We start from the raw sequence: 20,846 nt of genomic DNA, 5'->3' as shown, positions 1-20,846 counted from the left end.
GATTTAAGGGTGCTGGGCCCAAGGTTCCTGAGCCCCGGAGTACCCACCCCTTTTTTTCTGGCAAACTACTTTGTGCCATAAATGAGCAAATATACACTGATGTATAATGCGAAAATGTTTATCAAAGTTTTGCCTTAATTTAACCTTTCTTTCCAGGCATTTAATTTCCATTGCGTAATTGTTTGGTTTTAAACTGCACTAGAGAATGTTATTTTTCTGAACTTCCAAAGTAAACCTAGGCTTTTGTTATGGAAACCGACTGCATACGTCTATGACACATAAAAAAGATTGGTTAACACGATATAGCGTAATTTATTTAAGGAAGTCCGAACCCTCTTTCCCAATGCACTAATCCAATTTTGGAAGGCTTTGGGCGTTTTTACATGTAGCCTACTTTCTTTCTCGTTCTCGTTTGCTACCGGCCGTCTCCCTATCGGTTACCGTTGCAGTATTAAGTATAATATATATTATATACAGTATCATGAAAGCTACATCCAAATGACCATCTACTGTACAAAGCAAATATGATAATACAGTTCAGACATTTTTAAGCAGTTTTTCAGGCGTAAAAAGGAAAATTTTCGCGTTCTGCGTTTTTTGGGCGTCATAAGCGGACGTGGGTATTTTAGAGCCAGCTTTTAAAAAACTTTGCCCCGTTCTTCAGTGCAATTCAAAATACACCACTGCCTGTTAAACCGATTGTCATGAGCACAGTATGCGATATTCTCCGAGAAAATCAAGAAAAAAGATTTTTGAGCCGAAAGTTTTGGAGCCAAAGATAGGAAAGTTTATTTGGTCGGTATATATTTGTAATCACAATATACCTGCATGACAATTACGGTAACAGCATATGCTTGGTAGTAGGCTTACCATATTTATTAGTCAAAAGTGAAAATAGAATCAGTGTAAAAATATTTTAGAGTTGCACAGTGGAGTAGCCAGCCCAAAATTTGGGAGGAAGGGCAAATATTTTGACTTCAAGCGATTTACAATACTTTGATTCGGGCATTCGATAAGTTGTGAATGATGTTCATAGATGAAACCAAGATCGTTTGTTTTTTCCCAATTCGTGTGTTTGTTGATGCCCGGGAATACAAGCACTAACATTAGGTGTTTCAACGGCAGGCGTAGGCCTAATTGATGTTTCTAACGGCTGCAAATCTTGAGATTTTGTAGAAAAAAAGCTGCCCAATTTTGCTTGTTAGGTTTTGTCATCTAAGTAAACTGCGGTATGTAAAACTCGGCATCCAGGCAGGATAGCGACTGTCAAAACAGCGACTGTCATAATGGCGACTTCATAATAGCGACGTAATCAAGTGAGCGACATTCCAAACAGCGATTGTCTAAATGCCGACCGCATTAAAACAGCGACTGTTATGATAGCGACTTAACTAGGCTTTCCATTTTTCCAAATTTTTTTGTTGTTTATCATTGCTTTTTGAAATAGGCTTGAACATTTGCTTAATTGCCTATTGATCCATCTTTCGATTCATCGAAGCTTTAAGACGGGAGGAAGCCCTTCAACGGGCAAACCGAACCCAGCTACTACAAGGCAGAGACCTGACTCAGCGAATGAAAAGATACGTGACAATGAACACACGAATCACTGTTGTACAGCAAAATCGAGGCCAGTATGATCTGCGGCAGTTCCTTCGAGCCCTTGCTCGCAATTTAGAAATAAACGTGTCTTGATTTTTATTACATTTTTATTTTATTTTATTGCTTTTTAAATCATGTGACTATGGATAGTCCAAATAAAATGTTGTTTTAAAGTACCTTTTGGTTTCAATCTTTCACTACGCAGTATTTGCCTGTTTCTGCGTGCATACGTGTGTAGAGAGGTGTGGGGGATGGAAGTGCGTGTGCGCGTAAGCCTTGGATTTAATAAAAGAAGTGAGGTCGCTGTTGTGGCAGTCGCTGTTTTAAATGAATCGCTGTCGTGTAGTCGCTCTATTGACAGTCGCTGTTTTAAATGAATCGCTGTCGTGTGGTCGCTCTATTGATAGTCGCTGTTCTGACAGTCGCTATTATGAACGCGAGCCGTAAAACTCATATGCTGGCTAAACGTTTGATATTCGAAATCGCAGAGTACAAATCTCAACCAAGCTAAAACTGAACGAAAATAAAACACAATTGTGTACACAAAACTGTTTTCAATAGCGATAATAACCAATGGTCCATTAGTAAAACGATAGGTGGTATGTGATGTAACAATGTATGGAAACTGAGCTGGCGTAATAAAGACCGACCTAATAACTGACCGTCTGCTCGTAAATTCGAGAAATATGATTATTGACAGCCCAAATCTAAGAAATTGGGGGGGGGGGGGGGGGGTCAAACCTATGCAATGCAAGAGCCAGATTCGGACAGCCATAGATTACAGAGAGCCAAAAATTTGTTTGTTTATTTGTGCCACAGACATGATATTTGGCGTCACCGAAAGGTTCATAACAACGTGTTCATAAATTGCATGCACGCTAAAATAACATGTAAAAAAACATAGTATTCGAACGAGTGGAAGCTTACTCTACTGGAGTCAAGAAGGCCTGGAATAGACAAGTTATGGACCAATTGTCTGCACAACTTGTATTTTCAAACAGGCCATAATTGGTTTACCTATACACGCTTGTAAATCGCAATCGTGTTGACAATTTGGGAACACGTGTTTTTAGCAACGCATACATGAATTACGAACACCTTCATAAATTACGAATACGTTCACAATTTACATTTGCGTATAATGATGACTCGTTCGGCCAACAGAGCTATGTTCTGACCCACACGGCTAATCTTAGCCTATGTGTTAGTCTAAAAATCAATATTGTGTGAAATGTTAAGCTGTGCTAAACTGGAAAGGGTTGGTTATGCGTGGTGTATTTTTCAGTATAGTAACAGTTTTCATAGCTTTCGGTTAAGCTTTTATCTTTGGCTCAATGGCTTTTCGTCAGACTTTTATAAGGTGGATTTCTATAGCCTATAGTACCCAGTAATCTATATGGTATATTTTATTATTTGAAAAAGATTGCCACCATTTTACTGGAAAAAGTCGTCCTTTTGAAGATAGTTTTTACAGCTTCTTCTAACTTAAAAAGGGGCCCAAGTACCACAAAAATGGTATTCGAGTAAAGCAGCACTGCTACCGAGACGACGACGTAAGATCATTAAGATGAATACAAAGCTTTGACAAAACTGGGACATGTTGAAACATAATAGCACTGTACAATAGAATATAAGCTATTTAATAAAGGAAAATTAATGCACACAACTGTTCATTAAGTCGATTGCGTATGTGGCGAGGTCCATTGATCAGTATCAGCCGTTCGTTGAGAAATTATTACCTCAGATTTTGACCTTGAAGAAGATACACCAGATGCGCCACAACCATGACGCAAATTTGTGGCTCAGAGACTATAATTCCGTCTTGAAATCCGAGGTTAAAAGTTTAAAAATGACAACGAGCTTTCACAATAACTGCAGGAAAGTTTTGTTTAAACATTTTACTAGACTGCTGGCTGGTAGTTCTATAATTCACTGATTCCACAGTGTTGCTTATTCATGGTTTACTGAATGATAAACATGTTCCTCGGAACTCATGGAAGTGTGTCCGATATTACTAAACTTACAAGCATTCTCTTTAGATTTTCTTTCTACCACTGTCTGTGCGAAAAGATGATCGTAGTTTGTGTATTTACTTTGTTGATCTTCTCCTGAATTGGGAGTGGTCATGTATGGATTTATTTTATCATTTAACAATTTCTGTTCACTAATTTCAGCATCGGATGTTGGTTGTTCATCCGTATGTTTTTCTCTTCCACTTCTACTCTCAAGTTTTTTGTGAGTGTGTTTTTTAACCTTTTTTACAGTCTGGTACAAATCTTGGCAAGTTGCAATTGGGAGTGGAAAATCTTGAGTAGAATTTTCGTTGTTAACTGCAATATCAACTTCACATTCCATTTGTTTATCATCATAGCTTGCTTGCTGCTCATTTCCCAAATCAAGACAATCCTCTCGATTTTGCAATCCCGTAGTGTTTTCCAATGGCAATTCTTGGCTTTGTTTCAAAACATCTTTCTTAGTCGTTGGCGAACATAATTCTAACTCTTCCACTTTGCGGGCTTGTTTAACAACTTTTTGAAGTTTAATTCTTGATAATTGAAGAAGGCATATAACCAACAAAAGTAACACAACTACGAAAACTATGCTGCCCCATATACTGTAGCAAATGTATATTTTTTGTCTACCGCCAAAGCACTCTGTTCCATTCATCTGTGATGATGTTTGCCAAAGCTGAATCCTTAAAAAAACTTGTTGCACCAAACAATACTTCCAACTTCCGGAAAACGTTTCAACTGACTATCCGCACGTAAGAACACTGATATGTTATTACTGTACTGTACTTTAAACGTACTAACCTACACCCACTCATACGTGGAGGCTGTGGTTATATATGTTTATCACACGTCACTAGGAAGTTAAAGCTTCTTCACGAGATTGCCATGCTAAGTTACCACTTTTGGTCTGCATCTTTTGCTATACTATTTTTTTGATGATGCTTGTTATGGATAATGTGAAGTTGTGAACATCTCACATCAAGTTGCGGAGAATTACATAAAATAAGAAATTTCTTGAAATAAGAAAAAAACATGCTTGACTGTTTGCACATTTGCAAGATTCTTCCTTTTTAGACAAATCGTCAGAAACGCATTGTTGACATGAACAAGAGTAACTTGTTAAGTGTTTCTTTGGAAAAAATTAACTGTGCGTAGTCAAAACTAAGAGCAATACACTGAACAACGACTGCCCAGAATTATTTTCAAACACCAAACAAGACATATAATTCAATGATAGACCAAAAATAAAAAATCATACTACTCATCAGAATGCTTTACCTAAACAAAAAAGCAAAACAAATACAACATAACAAACGTATTCAGAAATGTTAAAAATAAATACCTATGCTTTTCAAAGTATATCAAAATTTAAAAGCAATGGGAACTGAGTTATTTACAAACTTGCTGTCGTGCAAAAAAAAACACTTGAAAAACAGTCGTAGCGTTATAACATGCAACTAAGATGTATAAAGATTTAAAAACATGGAACAATTGCATGAAAAACAATAACTGCAAAAAAATGGAACTGCTACGGAATTATAAAAGATATAAGCTGATGCAAAAATATTGTGGAAAGAACTACTTTTGGAGAAATACAAAGAATGGGAGCGAAGCGATTCGATTAAACAACATAATATCCCCATACAGTTTGTCGTTTTGTTCCATACAATGAACTTGGTGATGGCCGTGCAATAGCGCTAAAAGGCCTAAGACATACACGCACCCTGGTGAGAGCAGTAGCTAGAGTGCTAATTGAACCATCGTCCATGACACCAAAGACATCTAAGTAACGTAGGTGTGGCAGACGAGAAAGCCGGCTGCATGAAAAGAAAATAATTTTCACATTTACCTTGACAGTTTTACAAGTTTGTCTTGAATCATCCTTGTTGCGAAAAATTGAAACTTCACTGACTAAAACAACTAGATTAGTCACTAGCTTTAACAATATAAAAACAAAATGGTCAACAAAACGAGCCTTCCCAATGCTTGATAGCTTCATAGTAATTTGTTACAGGCTCATGTAATCAAGTTTGTGTAAGAAGTACGTTAGTGACCACTAATGGTCATGTTTCATGAATTGTTTTCCATCGATTCAATTCAAAGTTGAGAACTTTCCCATAAGTTTTATTTAAGCTAATTAAAATTTAAAAAGTGGCCAGAATTATCAAACGAGGATGACCATTTTTAGTAAATTTCTAGCAAGTCAAAAGACTAACAAGATTCTGCCGACTTGGATATGACACATAATAGAATTATACTTACAGAAAACAATTTGGGCTAATTGAATAACAGCGACTGAGGTTGATGGCGTGTATTGTGTCAAATAGGCCATTGATGATGTATTCAAGAATATTGCTAGTTATGAGGTTTGAATCACTGACATCCAACTCTACCAGGTTAGGACAGTGTTGCACTAAACTAATAACATGCTGATCAACCAATGTATCACGAAAGCCAGAGATGTTGAGACGCGTCAAGCTAGGTGGTAAGTTTTCAATAATCTTGAAAAATTAATTTAATGAATTAACGTAGGCTACAGTAAGGTTTGAAATAAATAGTCTAAAGATTGGCAACTAACACTGCTTGGTACTAAAATAACATGACTGACTAATACTCATGCAATGGAAGCTCGTTGACTCAAAGTTTTAATTCACTCAAAGTAACTTACTGTAATTACAGTATTGCAAAGTTTAATAACTCGAAAAAAGATCATTGGGTCTCGCCAGCTTTGAGTTAAGGATCTTCCATTGCACATTACAACACCCCATACCTGACCCGGGTCAAATTGGCATAAATTTGTCCAACCCAAGTTCAACTCAAGTATTTTGGTGCATGCTGTTAGAAGTTGAATTACACCAGATGTAGTCATTTCATGACATAAACATAAATTCAGACGTTGTAACTGTTTGCAGCCTGAAAGTGACCTGCATATATTTAATAGATAGATAGTATAATAATTTGGAAGACATACAAATACAGTTATACAAATACGTCTTGTATGGGTTTGCTAGCAATAGTCAAGTTCACACACACTTGATTTGTATTTCTATTGCCTTATTGAGAATTAGTGGCTTCCCAACCAGCTCATGGCACACTGTCTTCCAACCTAACAATGTAGCCTATAACAATGGGATGTATGAACTACTTGCAGTGAAATAGTCACTTTGTCTTTTTGGACCTTAAAAGTTGCCCACTTGGATGTAAAAAATTGAACTTTTTTGACCTTTGAAAACAGTTATTCCCCTTACATGTCATTCACATATATACAAAAACAGTATAATAGTTCATAAAATATTTTTGTAGATTACAAAAAATGGCTGCTGGTTTGGGAAATTGTTATCTGTCAATATAATTTATAAATGACGTTTTTTTAGGAAAATGAAGGTTTTCAACAATTGCTTGTTGGAAAAGGATACAACTATGAAGCTTGTCAATACCAATGTCTTCGGTGATGCAAGAGATAGATAAAAGGTTAAAATTTATATATATATATACCGTATGTATAATTTACTGTACTTACGGTATAAAATATATAATAAAAATGAAGTGTAATATTACCCCAATACATTGTGGCTGATTGTAAGTCCTTCCAGACTTAAATTTTGAAGATTATTGCAACGCATAAGTATCAAACAAAGCAGGTTTGGTGATATGTTGGCATTGGTAAAATCCAAGGAATGCACAGGATAATGATATGTTCTTGAAAAGGGATCTGCTCTTGGGCTACATATACCATAACAAAAAAGTAATACAAAATCATTTGTTGTATGAAAGATATACTGTACAATACATACAGACATAATTTATGGATACAAACGTTTATGGATACATACAAGTGAAGTGATACATGCATTTTAGAATTTAGAATTTAAGCTATATATGGATAGATGCACCAGTGAATAACCTAATTTCAGACAGGGCAAGAAAAAAGTCTAACAATTTGACTAGTCTCTTGAAATATAAAAAAGTAAACTGAGCAAGCAATTACCTGGCAGAAAAACCCTCTTTGAATGATGCTGTGGATGTGTTTAGTTCGCCTGAGCTGTTGGGTTTAATAATTGCACAGTTCAAACATAGAACTTGCATATTACGCTTTAGCAATCTCTGGACTTCGTGTATAGTAATAGCTTTTCTTGCTAAAGAAATCTGTCTCCACAGGCTTTCATCATTTCTGAAGTAAAGTATATTCATATATATGACAAAAAATAATATTTCAAACAAAATTATAACAACAGCAAATCACATGAACACAAATACATAGCCTATCATATACGTCTATAATTAAATTAGTAGGCCTATGTATTGTAAGCATTCAAAAAGCATTGCAAAGAAAAGGAAACAATTGTGAACTGCATGATAGGGTTTCATTGACGGTGGGTTTTTATAAATTTTGACAGTTTTTTTAAAAACAATTCAAAATAGAGATAATACATATTACATTTAATTTAACAAACATAGGTTATACAAGTCATTATGTTGTTTGAATAATTTTAATTAGACAGTTAGACATTCATTTAGTTAGACATTAATTCATTTGCACACAAAACATGAACTTTTGCAATAGGAGATGTGACACCATGTGTTACTTGCAATTACTTGATATGCTAATTACACTAGATAAATTAATTATAGTTTTGATATTCCGGCTAAACATGTTCCTTTACACAACAAACTAAAACTTCTAGAGATGGGAAAACAAAAATGATATATGAGAAAACCTTTCCTCACACTTAACTAGCTCTGATGTAAACTAAATCTCAACCACATTACTAACACTTCACATACTTACGGAAAAGTTACCAGTAAATATATTTTCAGATCAGATTTTAACTTAGTGAACTTACATCATGTGATACCATCTCCAACATACATGACTGCATAACACTCGAGTGTCAGAACTGCAATAACGAAAAATCTTGAGAAAAACTTCATCAGGCAATTTTCCAACCACCGATGAATCTGTAAAAATAATATGAACTGCTTGTTAAAACCATGCTATGACAGTACTGCCTGTAGTCTAGGGTTAGGAATGTGATATTCCTATGATAAAATGTTGCTCATTGTGGCAAATTGTTGCTCAGTTTCACATATAACAATACTGTATATCCCAAAATAAAATGAAATAATTTTACTCATCTACATCATAGCTGGCATATACATATAATACCTAAAGCTCTTTTTTTATGAACATGTGTGGAAGCAGTTTCAGGTTCACTGCTTATATCCATTTTGCCTATTTTTGCATGATACATATTTCCTATGACTTTTGTAGTTGGTCGACAACGTTTTCTTTGAAACCGATTTAAAGCATGTTTACGCTTTATTTTTACAGAAGTGTTGGTGGCTGGGGTTTCAATGTTGACCTGGTGGTAATTTTGAAGAACATTGCATTCTTTTGTCTTGTTATTCTCATCCCTCTCAAACAAGACAGAAGAACCAGCATCTGGTGAAATTTCCCCAATTATACCCAAGTCATCATACAGTTGTTTTTGCTCACATTCATCCATAATCCATTGTATTCGAGTTTCTCGTTTTTGGCTTTTTTGATAGTATAATTCATTAAAATTCATTTTGCCAAACAAAGATTCAGTCGTAGCAGTAATAGGTTCCAGAAATGATAAAATCTATATTAGACTAAGCTACCACATAAGATACCTATGGAAAAGGCCTGAAGGTAAAAATTTCACAAAATATCAACTTGGAATTATGTCATGGATTTAAATCTGAATTAAACCTATGATGTTGTTTCAATAGTCTAAAAATAAGGTAAAGTTTAACATTTTTGAAACATTTTAACAAATTTCTCGACTGATTTTTGGAAACCTAAAAAATTATATGTATATACGTTTGCATATCGGATTTTTCTTCAAAGTATTAAAATTTCATGCAGTGTTTAGTAAGCACAGTATCATATAACATAAGCCTGACATGGTTTGACCTGTCTCAGTATTGAAATCTAGCATTTGTTATTAACAAAGCTGAAAATTATTCAACAAAACAGGGATAAAATTCATATGTCTCATAGTGTTACAAAATTGTATGTTTTTTAGTACCACTGACAAAGTAAAAGTTCCAATTTATGTCAATCCAAATCATTTAGAGAAGACTTAAAATCCACAAAGCAAAACAACAAAGTATCGGTAGCAGTACTTTAAGTTGATTTTGCGAAGATTTATGATTGTATTCCTGAAGATAAAGTAATGAGTTCTTACAGGGCATGTAAACAAGTTAGTTTTTTATTGTACAACAAAGCCGAAGAACCATTTCATATATGCTCAGATACAAGAAACTAGGTTACTAAGATGGCAGTTAATAATAATTGGTTAATTGAGCATTAAGGCAATTTTAGCTATCCATTATCTGGATAAATTTTGTTGGTTAACTGGATAGTAAAGAACTATTATTATTATACAGTAATGTATTTTTTTCCTATTTAGCAAGTTTCAAATTTATCTGGGCAGCCAACAATACAACAGTTAATTTGCGGTAACAGAAGTGTTTTCATTGACTCTCCTTTGAACTCCAAGTAAATGAAAATTAGGATCTCCCGTAGCCACATCTCATAAGGGACGATTGTTGATGGTTTACTTTATCTTTACTGTCGGCCTACAGTGTCATTAGTGTAGCCTACGGGTAAGCAGTAAATCATATTTGGTAATGCACTAAATTTCAGAATTTAATGAAACATCAGGGCGGCCTGTATCTTAGAGTAGCTGGAGTCTAGTACATAAAGACATTATGTGGTTATGCATTTATATACTAGACCCAGATATTTTGGGTCTCTTTTACTTTTGTACTACAATATCAGCATCGAGTTATTACGTCATCATTTCTTTTCTATTACCTCATAACTCCTTTCCATTCTGGCCTTAAATCGGAGTGCAAAAGTACAAGAGACCCTATAAAATTTCGATTCTAGTATACAAGTGCACGAACACAAGATGCCCTTGTATACTAGACCCCAGCTACTTAAATTGTGACGTCCATACATCATCTGATTGTGCACTTGGGTACTACAACCAAATTTTCTTTCCAGGCAGGCTTTCAACAACAGACTTAAGTTAATTCTAAAATCTAACAAGAAAATGACCGGCTAACAACGCACGACGGTCCTTAAACAGGTACTTGACAAAAAAACACAAAAAATCCACATGTGACAATAACCCACTGTATATAATAAGCCTGCAGCCTATCGATCAGTCTGTGTCTCTTTCTTAAACACCAAAAAACGTTAGATTGGTTTTGTTGTCAAATCAACCGCCGTGACCTTTCACCCCACATTGTTGTTTGCAGATTGGATCACTCATCCAATGCATGCCCTTAACGGGCAAAAAACAAAATCAGGGTAACCTTAATGACTTGCAAACAGGGTTTGGGTAATTAATCATAATTGCTATTCCGTAACGATTGTTAATCGCTTGTATTTTCTTGGTTATCAAATTTTATTTCAATAAATTCAAGTTTCGATTTTAGTTAATCATTCAATTGTTAACAAAGGTAACAATTGTTTATAGGCAACAAAGGTCTTTTGCTTTGTGATAACTGATAATATTATAATTAATGTAATATACGGGTTAAATAAGATTTGGAAATCTCATCTTCAAGTATCGAATCAGCGAAGCGTAACACTGCGTCATGATAACTTCCAGAGTATTGTTTTAAAGTTATGACGTAAGTTAGAGGTCGCGCTTGCCTTTCTTGCATGCGTTTAGTTTGCAGTAGAAGTTTTCAGTAACGTTTACTATTATTAGTATCAGTAATATTATGCAGTTGACAATAAACATAAGTCTACTAAGATCAATGCTGTAAAATGGACGTCTTTATGCTGTTGATGGGCCAATGTTCTGTTTAAATGTAATCGTTCAAAGAAGAATCAATATAAACAGTTTATACAGTTGTCATTCTTGTGAAAACTACTGTTGAATTCAATTTGAAGAAGTTCAGTGTCAAGTTAGACAACTTTGTTGTCACCTTCAGAAGACAATAATTCATTAAGGTGAACAATTAAGTCTAAGGTTGAGAAAAGCAGACAACGACCTTATGAGACTCATATACCATCGACCGCAATAAACAATTCAACTAGCAAACATCGTAGTGAAGTGGGTCAACCTGTCAAGTTCAAATTCCATATACACCCATTCCATTACAGCTTGTAATCATTTGCGTATTGGATTTGTATTTATAAGCGAATTTACCTGTTGAATATACGTAGCAGTTTGGCAAGTTAAATAATGAATAGTTGTTTCCTTACACTTTACAGCAGGGGTTCCCAACCGGTGGTACGCGGGAGCTTTTCAGGTGGTACGCGAGCAGCTCTCCGTTGCATGCGATATACAGTATAGTAGTATAACACTTTAATTTTGAGTTGCTAAAATATGCGAACAACACTTTTATTTCTTTCCGTACTAAATTCTCTGCACTCAGTAAGCTACTTTTGTCGATCTTGCTCCCTGTCCCTGCTGTCATTGTTATTAATACAATGCTGCTGTGCGAATATTGGATCAAATTAGTTGTTTTGAAAATAGTGGTACGTGTTGACAATCCGTTGTGGCTAAGTGGTACGAGAACATAAAAAGGTTGGGAACCCCTGCTTTACAGGGTCAATCAAGCATCATTTATTGTTGCGAACAATGGCATTGACTCTGGGGAATAACGCAAATGTAAAACAAGGTACAGTCGTTCACTGCATAACTATGAATTAAAATCTTAAAACTGTTAGAAGGAATGAAGATTACTGACGTTTACTTACAATATTTTGAAAATATAGCGGTGAAAGTGAGCCGGGACGGCGTTCCGGTTAAAAGTAGGGGGACCGGGGAAAATTGTTACAAGAGTGGATTGTTACAACTCGTTTTCCTACTTTAATAAATATTCTGTATATCTAAATATTCTTCCCAATGATAGCTTATGTTAACTTAGATTTTAGAGCAAAAACTAGGTTTTGAGAGTCAGAAAGTTGAATTCTAACTTCTTTGAAAAAATTTTCGTATGATGTTGTTAAATTATTCTTGAAACATTTTCTACAGAAGCAGGATTGTTTTCCAAAATTTGCTTGTAGTTTTCAACACAGCAAAATTCGACCACTTAGCTGCAGCGTTTAATTTTCATATTTAAGCAGTTTGGCGGTAGTAGTTAGTGTGGGATGAGTTGTTACACGTTGTAACCCTAACGAATTAGGCCTACAATGACCACTGTTGCAATTAGGGGAGACCGGGTAGGGTTGTTACAATTTTTGCAAAAACGTAAATTACTTGGTCAGTTTTGGAACAAAATATTTTCCTTTGCTATTTTGTGTGGCGACACTTCTAAGCAATAAACATGCTCAAACAATTTTCATTTAACTTATCGCAAACTAAATTTACAAAAAATTATGTTACACGTTGTCAAATGTAACAACTCACTCCAGTACCGGGGTAAATTGTTAAAGTTGGTAAAAATACTTATAGCATTTTATAATTTTCGACATTAACTGTGCATTAATGTCAAGCGATTTGACTGTTGGCTCGGAGAAATATGCATTTATAAATATTGCTGATCTAAAAAAGCATTGTAATTTGTAAGGGAAGCTGTTATTGGTTGCTGGGTATAATGGGTGTCTCGGCATGACTCTTTCTTTGTTGTCTGATTATTCAGTTTCTGTTAAAAAAAAGTTCTGCTTCACTTTATTAGCAAGTTAGGACTAATGAGGATAGTTATTGTAGACAAGTGCGTTCCGTTATGGTCTGTCTTTGTATTCAATAACGAAAAGATTTGGTCCGAGTTATAGGTATGATGGAGGTTAAGCTTCCAGTCAATTATTCTCATTCTTTCTGTAATTTCGACAATGATCTTAACTTTAACTACCTTTACGTCCCCCGAGTGTCCTAGTTGACCGCTGGTCCTATTTGTCTCATTAGTGTGAGATGTTTCCGTACTTTTCCAGTTTGCTATGTCTCCCGTCCCTAATCTTAGCTTGTATTTGGATACCACTTGGGGATAAAAGTGTTATTCCAGGAGCAAGTTCTTCCTGACGTCTACAGTTAGATCCCTGTCACACCAAATTCATTTTCAGTGATTTCCTTAAAATATCACCGATCGGACTAAAACTGTGTGAAAACGAGGTGGTTGTAATAACTATCCACAGACTTCAACCATGCTTGACGTAAGGTCACCACCTTATACAATGTTGTAAGCTAGATATTGTTTCCACGCAGGAATCGAAAAAAACTTTATTTTAAAGAAACAACAACCAACGAAAAAACATTAACGCACACATGACAAAGTTGACCTTATCATCACAGACCACAACCGCATTTACACAGCACATCGACTTCAAAAGTTTCACTTAATACGTTCATGATGCGATCTGAATTGCTCAAATCAAAAACAACAAAGCCTTTAATAAATTGTACCCGATTATATGTGCAAAATGTGCCTGCTAGTTATTGATACTACAGCAAAGTTTGGGCAATATTCTTTGTCACGATACCAACCTTAACTGGATGATTCGCCTGATAAAAACTGGTAGGTTTTCGAACACGCTTTTTCGGGATAGATTGGTCTGCAGAAAAAAATTCGTTTTCAAAAAATTTTTGTTGGCGTTTAACCTATCGTAAAAACATTGATTGCGTACCGATGCTTTGATCTTGATCAATTTCTAAGGTTGCAGACTCGCACTGCAGTTGATCCTGCACTTGACCACTGAATGCATCGTGTTCGGCCATTGATTGTGATGTTGCACAGTAAGCAAACGTATCAGAATCAGATAAAGCCTCAATTTTCGGACAAATATTTGTTAGATCTGATGCTGGCGTGATGTTTTCAGAATGTATTACAGCAAGCTCTGTACGGCTAGAAATTGTTGCTTGTGCCATCGTTAAGCCTGTACTGGTTGACAATGGCAATCTTTCCGCCACAGACAGAATCGTTTTAGGACGTTTGTTTTCCGACTTGCTCCGTCCGACAGCTCCAGCAAAAGAAGAAACAGTATTTGAAGAAGTTTGCAGTGCATCTGAAAAATTCCTTTTTGCAATTTGTTGTGTTGTAGGAGAACGCGATGAAGCTACAATTACCCTTGGATTAAACATTGTAGGCTGATTCGAAGAAGGTAGCTGTCGAAGAGGATAGCCTGGCTGACAAGAATTGGAAAAAATGCATAGGTTTGCTGACGGGTAACCGAAATGAGAGTTTGTGGCATACAATGAGCTAGGAATTGTGTGAAGGAATAAATCCTTATTTGCCGCCGGCTTCATTGTAGGCAAATGTTGCTGAAACCCTGTAGTTGTAGCTACGGGCCCCAAAACTGATGACTTTACAGGGACATCCGCAGGGCCACTAACAAAATTTGTCTTTTTTCGCTTTTTCACGCGTGGTTTCGTTTGTTCCGGTATCATTGAAAATACACTGTAATCAGAATTTGCAGGAAAGGTTTGTATTGGCAAATGTTCTTGGACAGCAAGAGCATTCACTGGGTGCCCCAGGACTTGGTTTGTTAGTACGCAGGGGTCCGTTTGACAATATGCATCAATCATATCAACTTTAACCTGAACAGATGCATTTGCGTATATTCTGGATGAAGGCGTCGCGATATCGGTTTGTGTTGCGGTGTGCTCAAAGCCTTCAATCCGTGGAGTGTAGGTAACATCATGAAATTTAGTTTGACATTGCACATTTGCTGCTGACATTTTTACACTCTCCTTTGGTGAATACACTGAAGAAACTATGGAATCAGTATCCGAAAAAGCACCCATTGCTTGGCGGCTGGATGTCCTAACGTCAGAATCATAACACAGGGAAGGCATAGATGAAGTTGAATCAGAAAAGCGTGGAGCTGTAAAAACAAAATCTAATAAGTATAACATATGCCTTCAAAGGTTAATAAAACATATTATGGTTGGCTTATCGTATAGTTGCTGCAGATTTATGTTTACAACGACATAGATGCATACAATAACTTATATACAATGTGCAAAATTATGAGAACATCAATACATTTTTCAATGATTTTTGTATTTTATACCTAATATTTAATTTTCAGGTTGCAACTCAAACCGATCACTGAATACAGAATTTTATTGAGAATCTGGAGTTTAAATTTTCAACTAATTTTTTATGAGATGCTTTTCACTGACGAATACACTTTCACCATACAAAACCATGCAGGAAACAATTAGCCTATGTGGGAAAAGTTCAACCCTCTGTGTATGTTGCCAGCTACTAAGCATCCAACAAGCATGATGATTTAATTGGGGTGCATGTCATCAAATGGCATTGGCAATGACGCACAAAATATTAACACCACAATGTCATAAAGCTTTTTAGGGTCACCATTGTTTTATAAGAGTTTATAAATGTATAAATAGCATAGCAATCCGCATGTTTTCGCTTGCAAAAATCTCAAGGTTATCTTGGTAAAATAAATCTAGCATATCCACAAATATAGAGCTGTTGTGACCTAAGTCCTAAACAGTGGTGCAGTGCGTGAGGAACAAACGACTTATCTGAGCACACTTCCTCAAAACTAGCGCTTTTTTAACTATTTTGAATACATTTTATGAAAATTTTTGAAAACATTGTTGGTATATATATATATAGTTTTATTCCATTATTTCAATTAAATTGTTGTCTTTTAGGAATGCATAACAGAATTCGCTCACAATAAAGCATTAGAATACCTACATAGTGGAAAGAAGCTATTCATGAACACTGACAGTCCGACATATTATATCGCTATCAGAAGTGATAAATTGTTTAATGAGCGGTCTTCATAAAAAAGTGACGTCATTTTTGGCCCAGTGAAGTATTTCGGTTGGACAATTAGCTGGTTTAGAGTCTAGCGTATGAACTACCCAAAGTAAACTATTCTCGTGTTACTACCCAATCCCAAAAAATACTGCGGTAACCAGTGGTGAAATTAGGATGTCGCTGAGGGGGCAAAATCTGGTTTTACAATTCTCGCACTTATCTATACACGCCCAAAATGCGTGAAGAGCAAAAATTTTGTTTTTTACGCGTCAAATATCCCTTTAAAATACCTTGAAATGAAATGCATTCTCATATTCACAAGTCTTTATATCCATTTATTTACAAGTACAATAGCTGCCGAGCTATAGCGTACACTTCCGAAAAGCCGTGTACAACTTGTAAGGTCCTATACAAGGATTTTGAAACGCCGTATACCCGTCTATTCCATGTTTTCCTATATGGGTTACAGCTGATAAGTAGTCGCAAACAAACAAATGCGATAAAGGAAGAACGAAGCCGTAAAAAACCTATGGCCCAAAAAAGTTGGGATCGTGAGGAGTGGCCATGGCCTAATGCCCTACTCCTCCCCAAGATTCTTGTGTTGGTGACAAATTTAAATTCTTCGGTACAATTTGCGCATATGGTAACGGTGCAACAGTGCCCAAATCGTACTGACGCATGAAAACAAATGTATTGAGTTTTACAAGATAACAAGTCGTTGTGATAACATTGTGTCAACAACTACATTAGTTAATCAGAGTGACTATTGCATCGTACTGTAAGCGGGTTGTAACTTGTAAGTACTGTAAGCCTATCTTTAACAACGCAGCCCGTTGTTAAAGATAGACGTTTATATGGTTAGGAGAATGGGTACATGCAAAAAGTCAATTTAAGCTATTTAGGGTTTAATTAAAGTCAGATTTAAAGTAGAAGAAAGATTTTGGTTAGGTTTAGGTTACTATGCTATAAGCCTATAACATTTAAGTTAGGTTAACAAGAAACCATGAAACATAACTTTGGATGTACGATTTTTTTCCGGTGAAATAGTATGATAGCCTTAGTTAATTGCCTATGATAGGGGTTGATTAGGTGACTTCCAGCAAGACGACAGACAACAATTTTACCAAAAAATGCAAACTTTATTAAAACATCATTAAAATCTGTACTTATACGAAATTTACGCCATAACTTGTCATATTTGGGGAGCTGACTGGGGTTTTGCCTATGTTTCGATTTACAGACAGCCACACCTTTTAGCGGCGCCCGCAGAATATTTTCCAATTTGACGCACAAACTTATTTTATTCCAGTAATGATAGCCAGTTGAAATTTTTTGAAAGCTGAAATTTCCGCCTCTGAAACTCCAACGCTGATCAAAATGCGCGGAAAGCAAAAATTTTACCCCTTCACACCTCAAAAGAGATTTAAAACGCCTAGAAATGAATCGTATATTCAAATAATTTACACGTGAAGTAGCTGGCAATTTATTGTGGACGATTATAAAATTTTGTAAACAACTATTTTGTAACGCTGTATAACCCGCTTTTTATGTTTTGGAAGGTCCAGCCAAGTTAAACAAAATGTCCGTTTTTCTTGTTAAGTAGCCATTTGCTTTATCAAATTCTTTACTTTTATATAGACATCGTATCTTGCTTGCTGCACAGGTGTTACGTAATCCCTAGAACACGACGCAAGTTAATTATGGATGGTTCCTGTGTTCTTCATAATATTTATTATTATACAACACGAAGCAAAGAGTGATTTTGTTTGATTGCAATACTTTGTAATCATTACGCAATAAAACCTCTGTTGATTTCATAAATTTTTGCTAAGATTAGAATCAATGAAACAGAACGAAGTAACGCAGCCTACATGTGATAAATACGTATTCCAATCAGTGGCCATAAATATGACTCCAAAACTAACACAATAACAGCTTGGAAGTTTTTCAAGTCAAAAAAAAAACGTTTTAAAGCGTAAGTTCACAAAACACATAACTGAAAAATGTACGCACCTGCGTACAGTGCGTATACGCTGCGGGCGCCTAGGCCTTTCGTTAAAAAGGCTTTTATCATTGGATGACGTCAGTAAGTACAAATTTGGGGTAAAGTCACGTTTCCACGCTTCAGGGGCAACACGGCTGATATCTCTTAATTGTGACGCAATTAATCAAAATTGATTATCAAAAGTTAAGTACTGTACTACGAAATTCTAAAAATAAAAAATAACAACGAATATATAAAATTCGTAAATCAAGTCTCATGGACAAAATTACTTTAAGCAAATATTACTAATACAAATACATGTAGCTGAAAATCAAACTGCATAGATGGTATTTAAGTTGAGTCTGAAAATGGCGGAAAAGTGAATTGGCTTAAAAGTGCCAAGTGGTCGTTCTGTGGTCAATCGCTAGATCTTTGATTTTACTAACAATTCTTAACTGAATATTGCACAGACGTCACTTGCACCTACCGTAAGTGCATGCATTTAACGGTTTTCTAACCAGTTTAACTGTAAACATTTACCGTACAACAATTCTTCTATCGCTGCTGATCGACTTTCCAGTCGGTTAAAGCGCACATAACTATCGAGCATCTGCAAGACCGGCGTTATACTTTGCATGGTATCGTACTCCGCAGTTTCTTCCCAAACTTCACAATTTGCCAAAGATCGAAACCTATACTTCGACGTCAAGTACTTGTCTCTGGAAACGAAAGTATTTTGTTATACCAGTATCGTTTAACATTCGTCATGTTTCTTTAGGCAGTAAATTACCAGAAGTACAATAGGACCCATACTAGGTTAGTACCTATTCAACAAATGCGTTATAGCTTTTGTTATGCATCCTTGCTTTTTCACCAAGTCGTTGAATTTCTTCTTTATAGCAACAGTTGTTAATCCGAAGTGAACAATTTCAGGCATCTTCGACAAAAAGATGATCAATAACAGCTCTTAAATTAAACTGGCTTCTCGCCGCTGGTCTAACTTCACACTACCTACGAAGGATAGGCTGCTGGAACCATAGAGACACTTTGTTCATTCAACAATTGTAACCAATAGAAATGCAACAATTAATGCATTCTCCAGTCTAGAATTATTAGTTTGTTATGTCACAAACAAGTTAAACCGAACCTTAACAGAGTTTGGGCACACCCATTATTGCATGTGATGACATAATTGAAATGATTGTGTGATAAATTTCTCTTTTAGGTGGCATGCATGATCATTGATGATCATGTGTTGATCAGTGCAAAGAGATTTAAATCTCTTTGATCAGTATTAGCAACAATTGTGGGTAGCCAGGTACTATATATTAAAATTGTATCTGAGCAGTTAATTTATTTCAGGTCGCAAAAAAACAGTTAGCATTTTTTCGGTGATCGAATTTTATTCAAATAAACTCAAGTTTCGCAATCGGTTGATTAATCGTTTTGTTAAATACCGAACATGTTTCATGTTTTTTCAAAGCTAATACAAAGTTTTTACCTGTTGTTTTGGAGTTGAAATGCCGGGTTTTTATCAGTTTACTTATACAGCATTTGATTATATATTTTCTTAAGGTAATCACCCAAGCACTGGTACGTGTATAAAAAGTAGTGGCGTTATAATTTAGACTACCACTATTTCACTGGAAAAAATCGTGCGTTCAAAGCTATTTTTTACAGTTACTTGTTAACCTATTTTAAACGTTATAGTATAGCAACTTAAACCTAAACTAAATCTACCTTCTAATCTAAATTTAACTCCAATAAAACCTTAAATAGCTAAAATCAACTTCTTACATAACCATTCTCCTAGTCTAACCACCTATCTTTAACAACGGGCTGCGTGACCTAAATACGGTGAAATATAATTTAGTATAATTTATAATCTCGTAATCAACTCGTATAATTTAGCCGTCCAAAAAGCGCAGTTTATTCGAACTAATTGATCCAAACCTAGAAACATCGAATAATGCGTAAGTGCAAAGGTGGGCAGTCGGTACTTTGAAAGTACCGTCGGTACCTGTACTTGGCAAAAAATGTATCAATGTTTCCGGTATTCGGTACTATTTTAAAACGTAGTTACATACTTTCCCGGTACTCGGTACCTGTACTTTTTGTACAGCGGATTCTGTTGCAATTGCAATTTTTGCCCCTATTATGACCCCGCTGAATGTTACTTTGGGTAAAAAAATATGTGAACTCACTCCTTGCAACTTTGTTAGACATTTGTAGAATAAAAAAGAACATGAGCGCTAAAACTGACATTAAGGTTTAATTAAAATGAAGTTTTCAAAAACATATTTCTCAAAACCTTGAAATAATCACTTTAAAAGTACCGAGTACCGGGACCGACTTATATTTATTGAAAAAAGGACTCCTTACTTTTTGCTAGAAGTACCGACGGTATCAGTACTGAAAAAGCAATGCGGTACAGTAATTCGATACTATAGTACCGCGGTACTGTCCACTTTTGCATGAATTTTTGCATAACTATTCGATTAATTCCTAACAATAGTCGAAAATTGAAT

The 20,846-nt window shown here is 35.6% G+C and overlaps 2 protein-coding genes and 1 long non-coding RNA gene across 3 annotated transcripts; 1 reads left to right on the top strand and 2 right to left on the bottom strand.

Moving 5' to 3' along the window:
- Positions 1 to 4,791: 4,791 nt before the first annotated feature.
- Positions 4,792 to 9,181, bottom strand: LOC143460718 (S-phase kinase-associated protein 2-like). Its single transcript, XM_076958327.1, has 7 exons — positions 8,779 to 9,181; positions 8,456 to 8,570; positions 7,600 to 7,782; positions 7,170 to 7,334; positions 6,382 to 6,535; positions 5,874 to 6,112; positions 4,792 to 5,428 (listed from the first exon to the last, which is right to left on the bottom strand). Exons 1-7 carry the CDS (start codon positions 9,179 to 9,181, stop codon positions 5,233 to 5,235), a joined length of 1,455 nt encoding a protein of 484 aa, XP_076814442.1. The 3' UTR covers positions 4,792 to 5,232.
- Positions 5,978 to 9,071, top strand: LOC143460719 (uncharacterized). The gene is made up of 3 exons (XR_013117944.1): positions 5,978 to 6,096; positions 6,986 to 7,082; positions 8,944 to 9,071. It is a non-coding gene; the product is annotated as an uncharacterized LOC143460719 (long non-coding RNA).
- Positions 9,182 to 12,994: 3,813 nt separating the features above from the next.
- Positions 12,995 to 19,358, bottom strand: LOC143461204 (uncharacterized). The gene is made up of 6 exons (XM_076959032.1): positions 19,143 to 19,358; positions 18,859 to 19,037; positions 14,224 to 15,420; positions 14,084 to 14,151; positions 13,455 to 13,638; positions 12,995 to 13,247 (listed from the first exon to the last, which is right to left on the bottom strand). The coding sequence occupies exons 1-5, from the start codon at positions 19,253 to 19,255 to the stop codon at positions 13,504 to 13,506; spliced, it is 1,692 nt and encodes a 563-aa protein (XP_076815147.1). The 5' UTR covers positions 19,256 to 19,358; the 3' UTR covers positions 12,995 to 13,247; positions 13,455 to 13,503.
- Between the last annotated feature and the right edge of the window lie 1,488 nt (positions 19,359 to 20,846).

The sequence above is a fragment of the Clavelina lepadiformis genome, chromosome 5, assembly GCF_947623445.1.
Source record: "Clavelina lepadiformis chromosome 5, kaClaLepa1.1, whole genome shotgun sequence".
Lineage (NCBI taxonomy): Eukaryota > Metazoa > Chordata > Ascidiacea > Aplousobranchia > Clavelinidae > Clavelina > Clavelina lepadiformis.
Note: the sequence above shows the minus strand (reverse complement) of the source record. Positions and strands in the feature narration are given on the sequence as shown.

What these genes read in the sequence shown, in the direction of transcription:
- LOC143460718 (XM_076958327.1), bottom strand. Translation starts at nt 9,181, where the DNA reads ATGAATTTTAATGAATTATACTATCAAAAAAGCCAAAAACGAGAAACT. An exon ending in TCATAAAAAAAGAGCTTTAG is followed by an intron (nt 8,571 to 8,778) that starts GTATTATATGTA and finishes TTATTTTTACAG; the next exon opens with ATTCATCGGTGGTTGGAAAA. An exon ending in TGGAGATGGTATCACATGAT is followed by an intron (nt 7,783 to 8,455) that starts GTAAGTTCACTA and finishes ACTTTACTTCAG; the next exon opens with AAATGATGAAAGCCTGTGGA.
- LOC143461204 (XM_076959032.1), bottom strand. Translation starts at nt 19,255, where the DNA reads ATGCCTGAAATTGTTCACTTCGGATTAACAACTGTTGCTATAAAGAAG. An exon ending in GATAGAAGAATTGTTGTACG is followed by an intron (nt 15,421 to 18,858) that starts GTAAATGTTTAC and finishes TTGTTTTTACAG; the next exon opens with CTCCACGCTTTTCTGATTCA. An exon ending in AGGCGAATCATCCAGTTAAG is followed by an intron (nt 13,639 to 14,083) that starts GTTGGTATCGTG and finishes TTGGTGTGACAG; the next exon opens with GGATCTAACTGTAGACGTCA.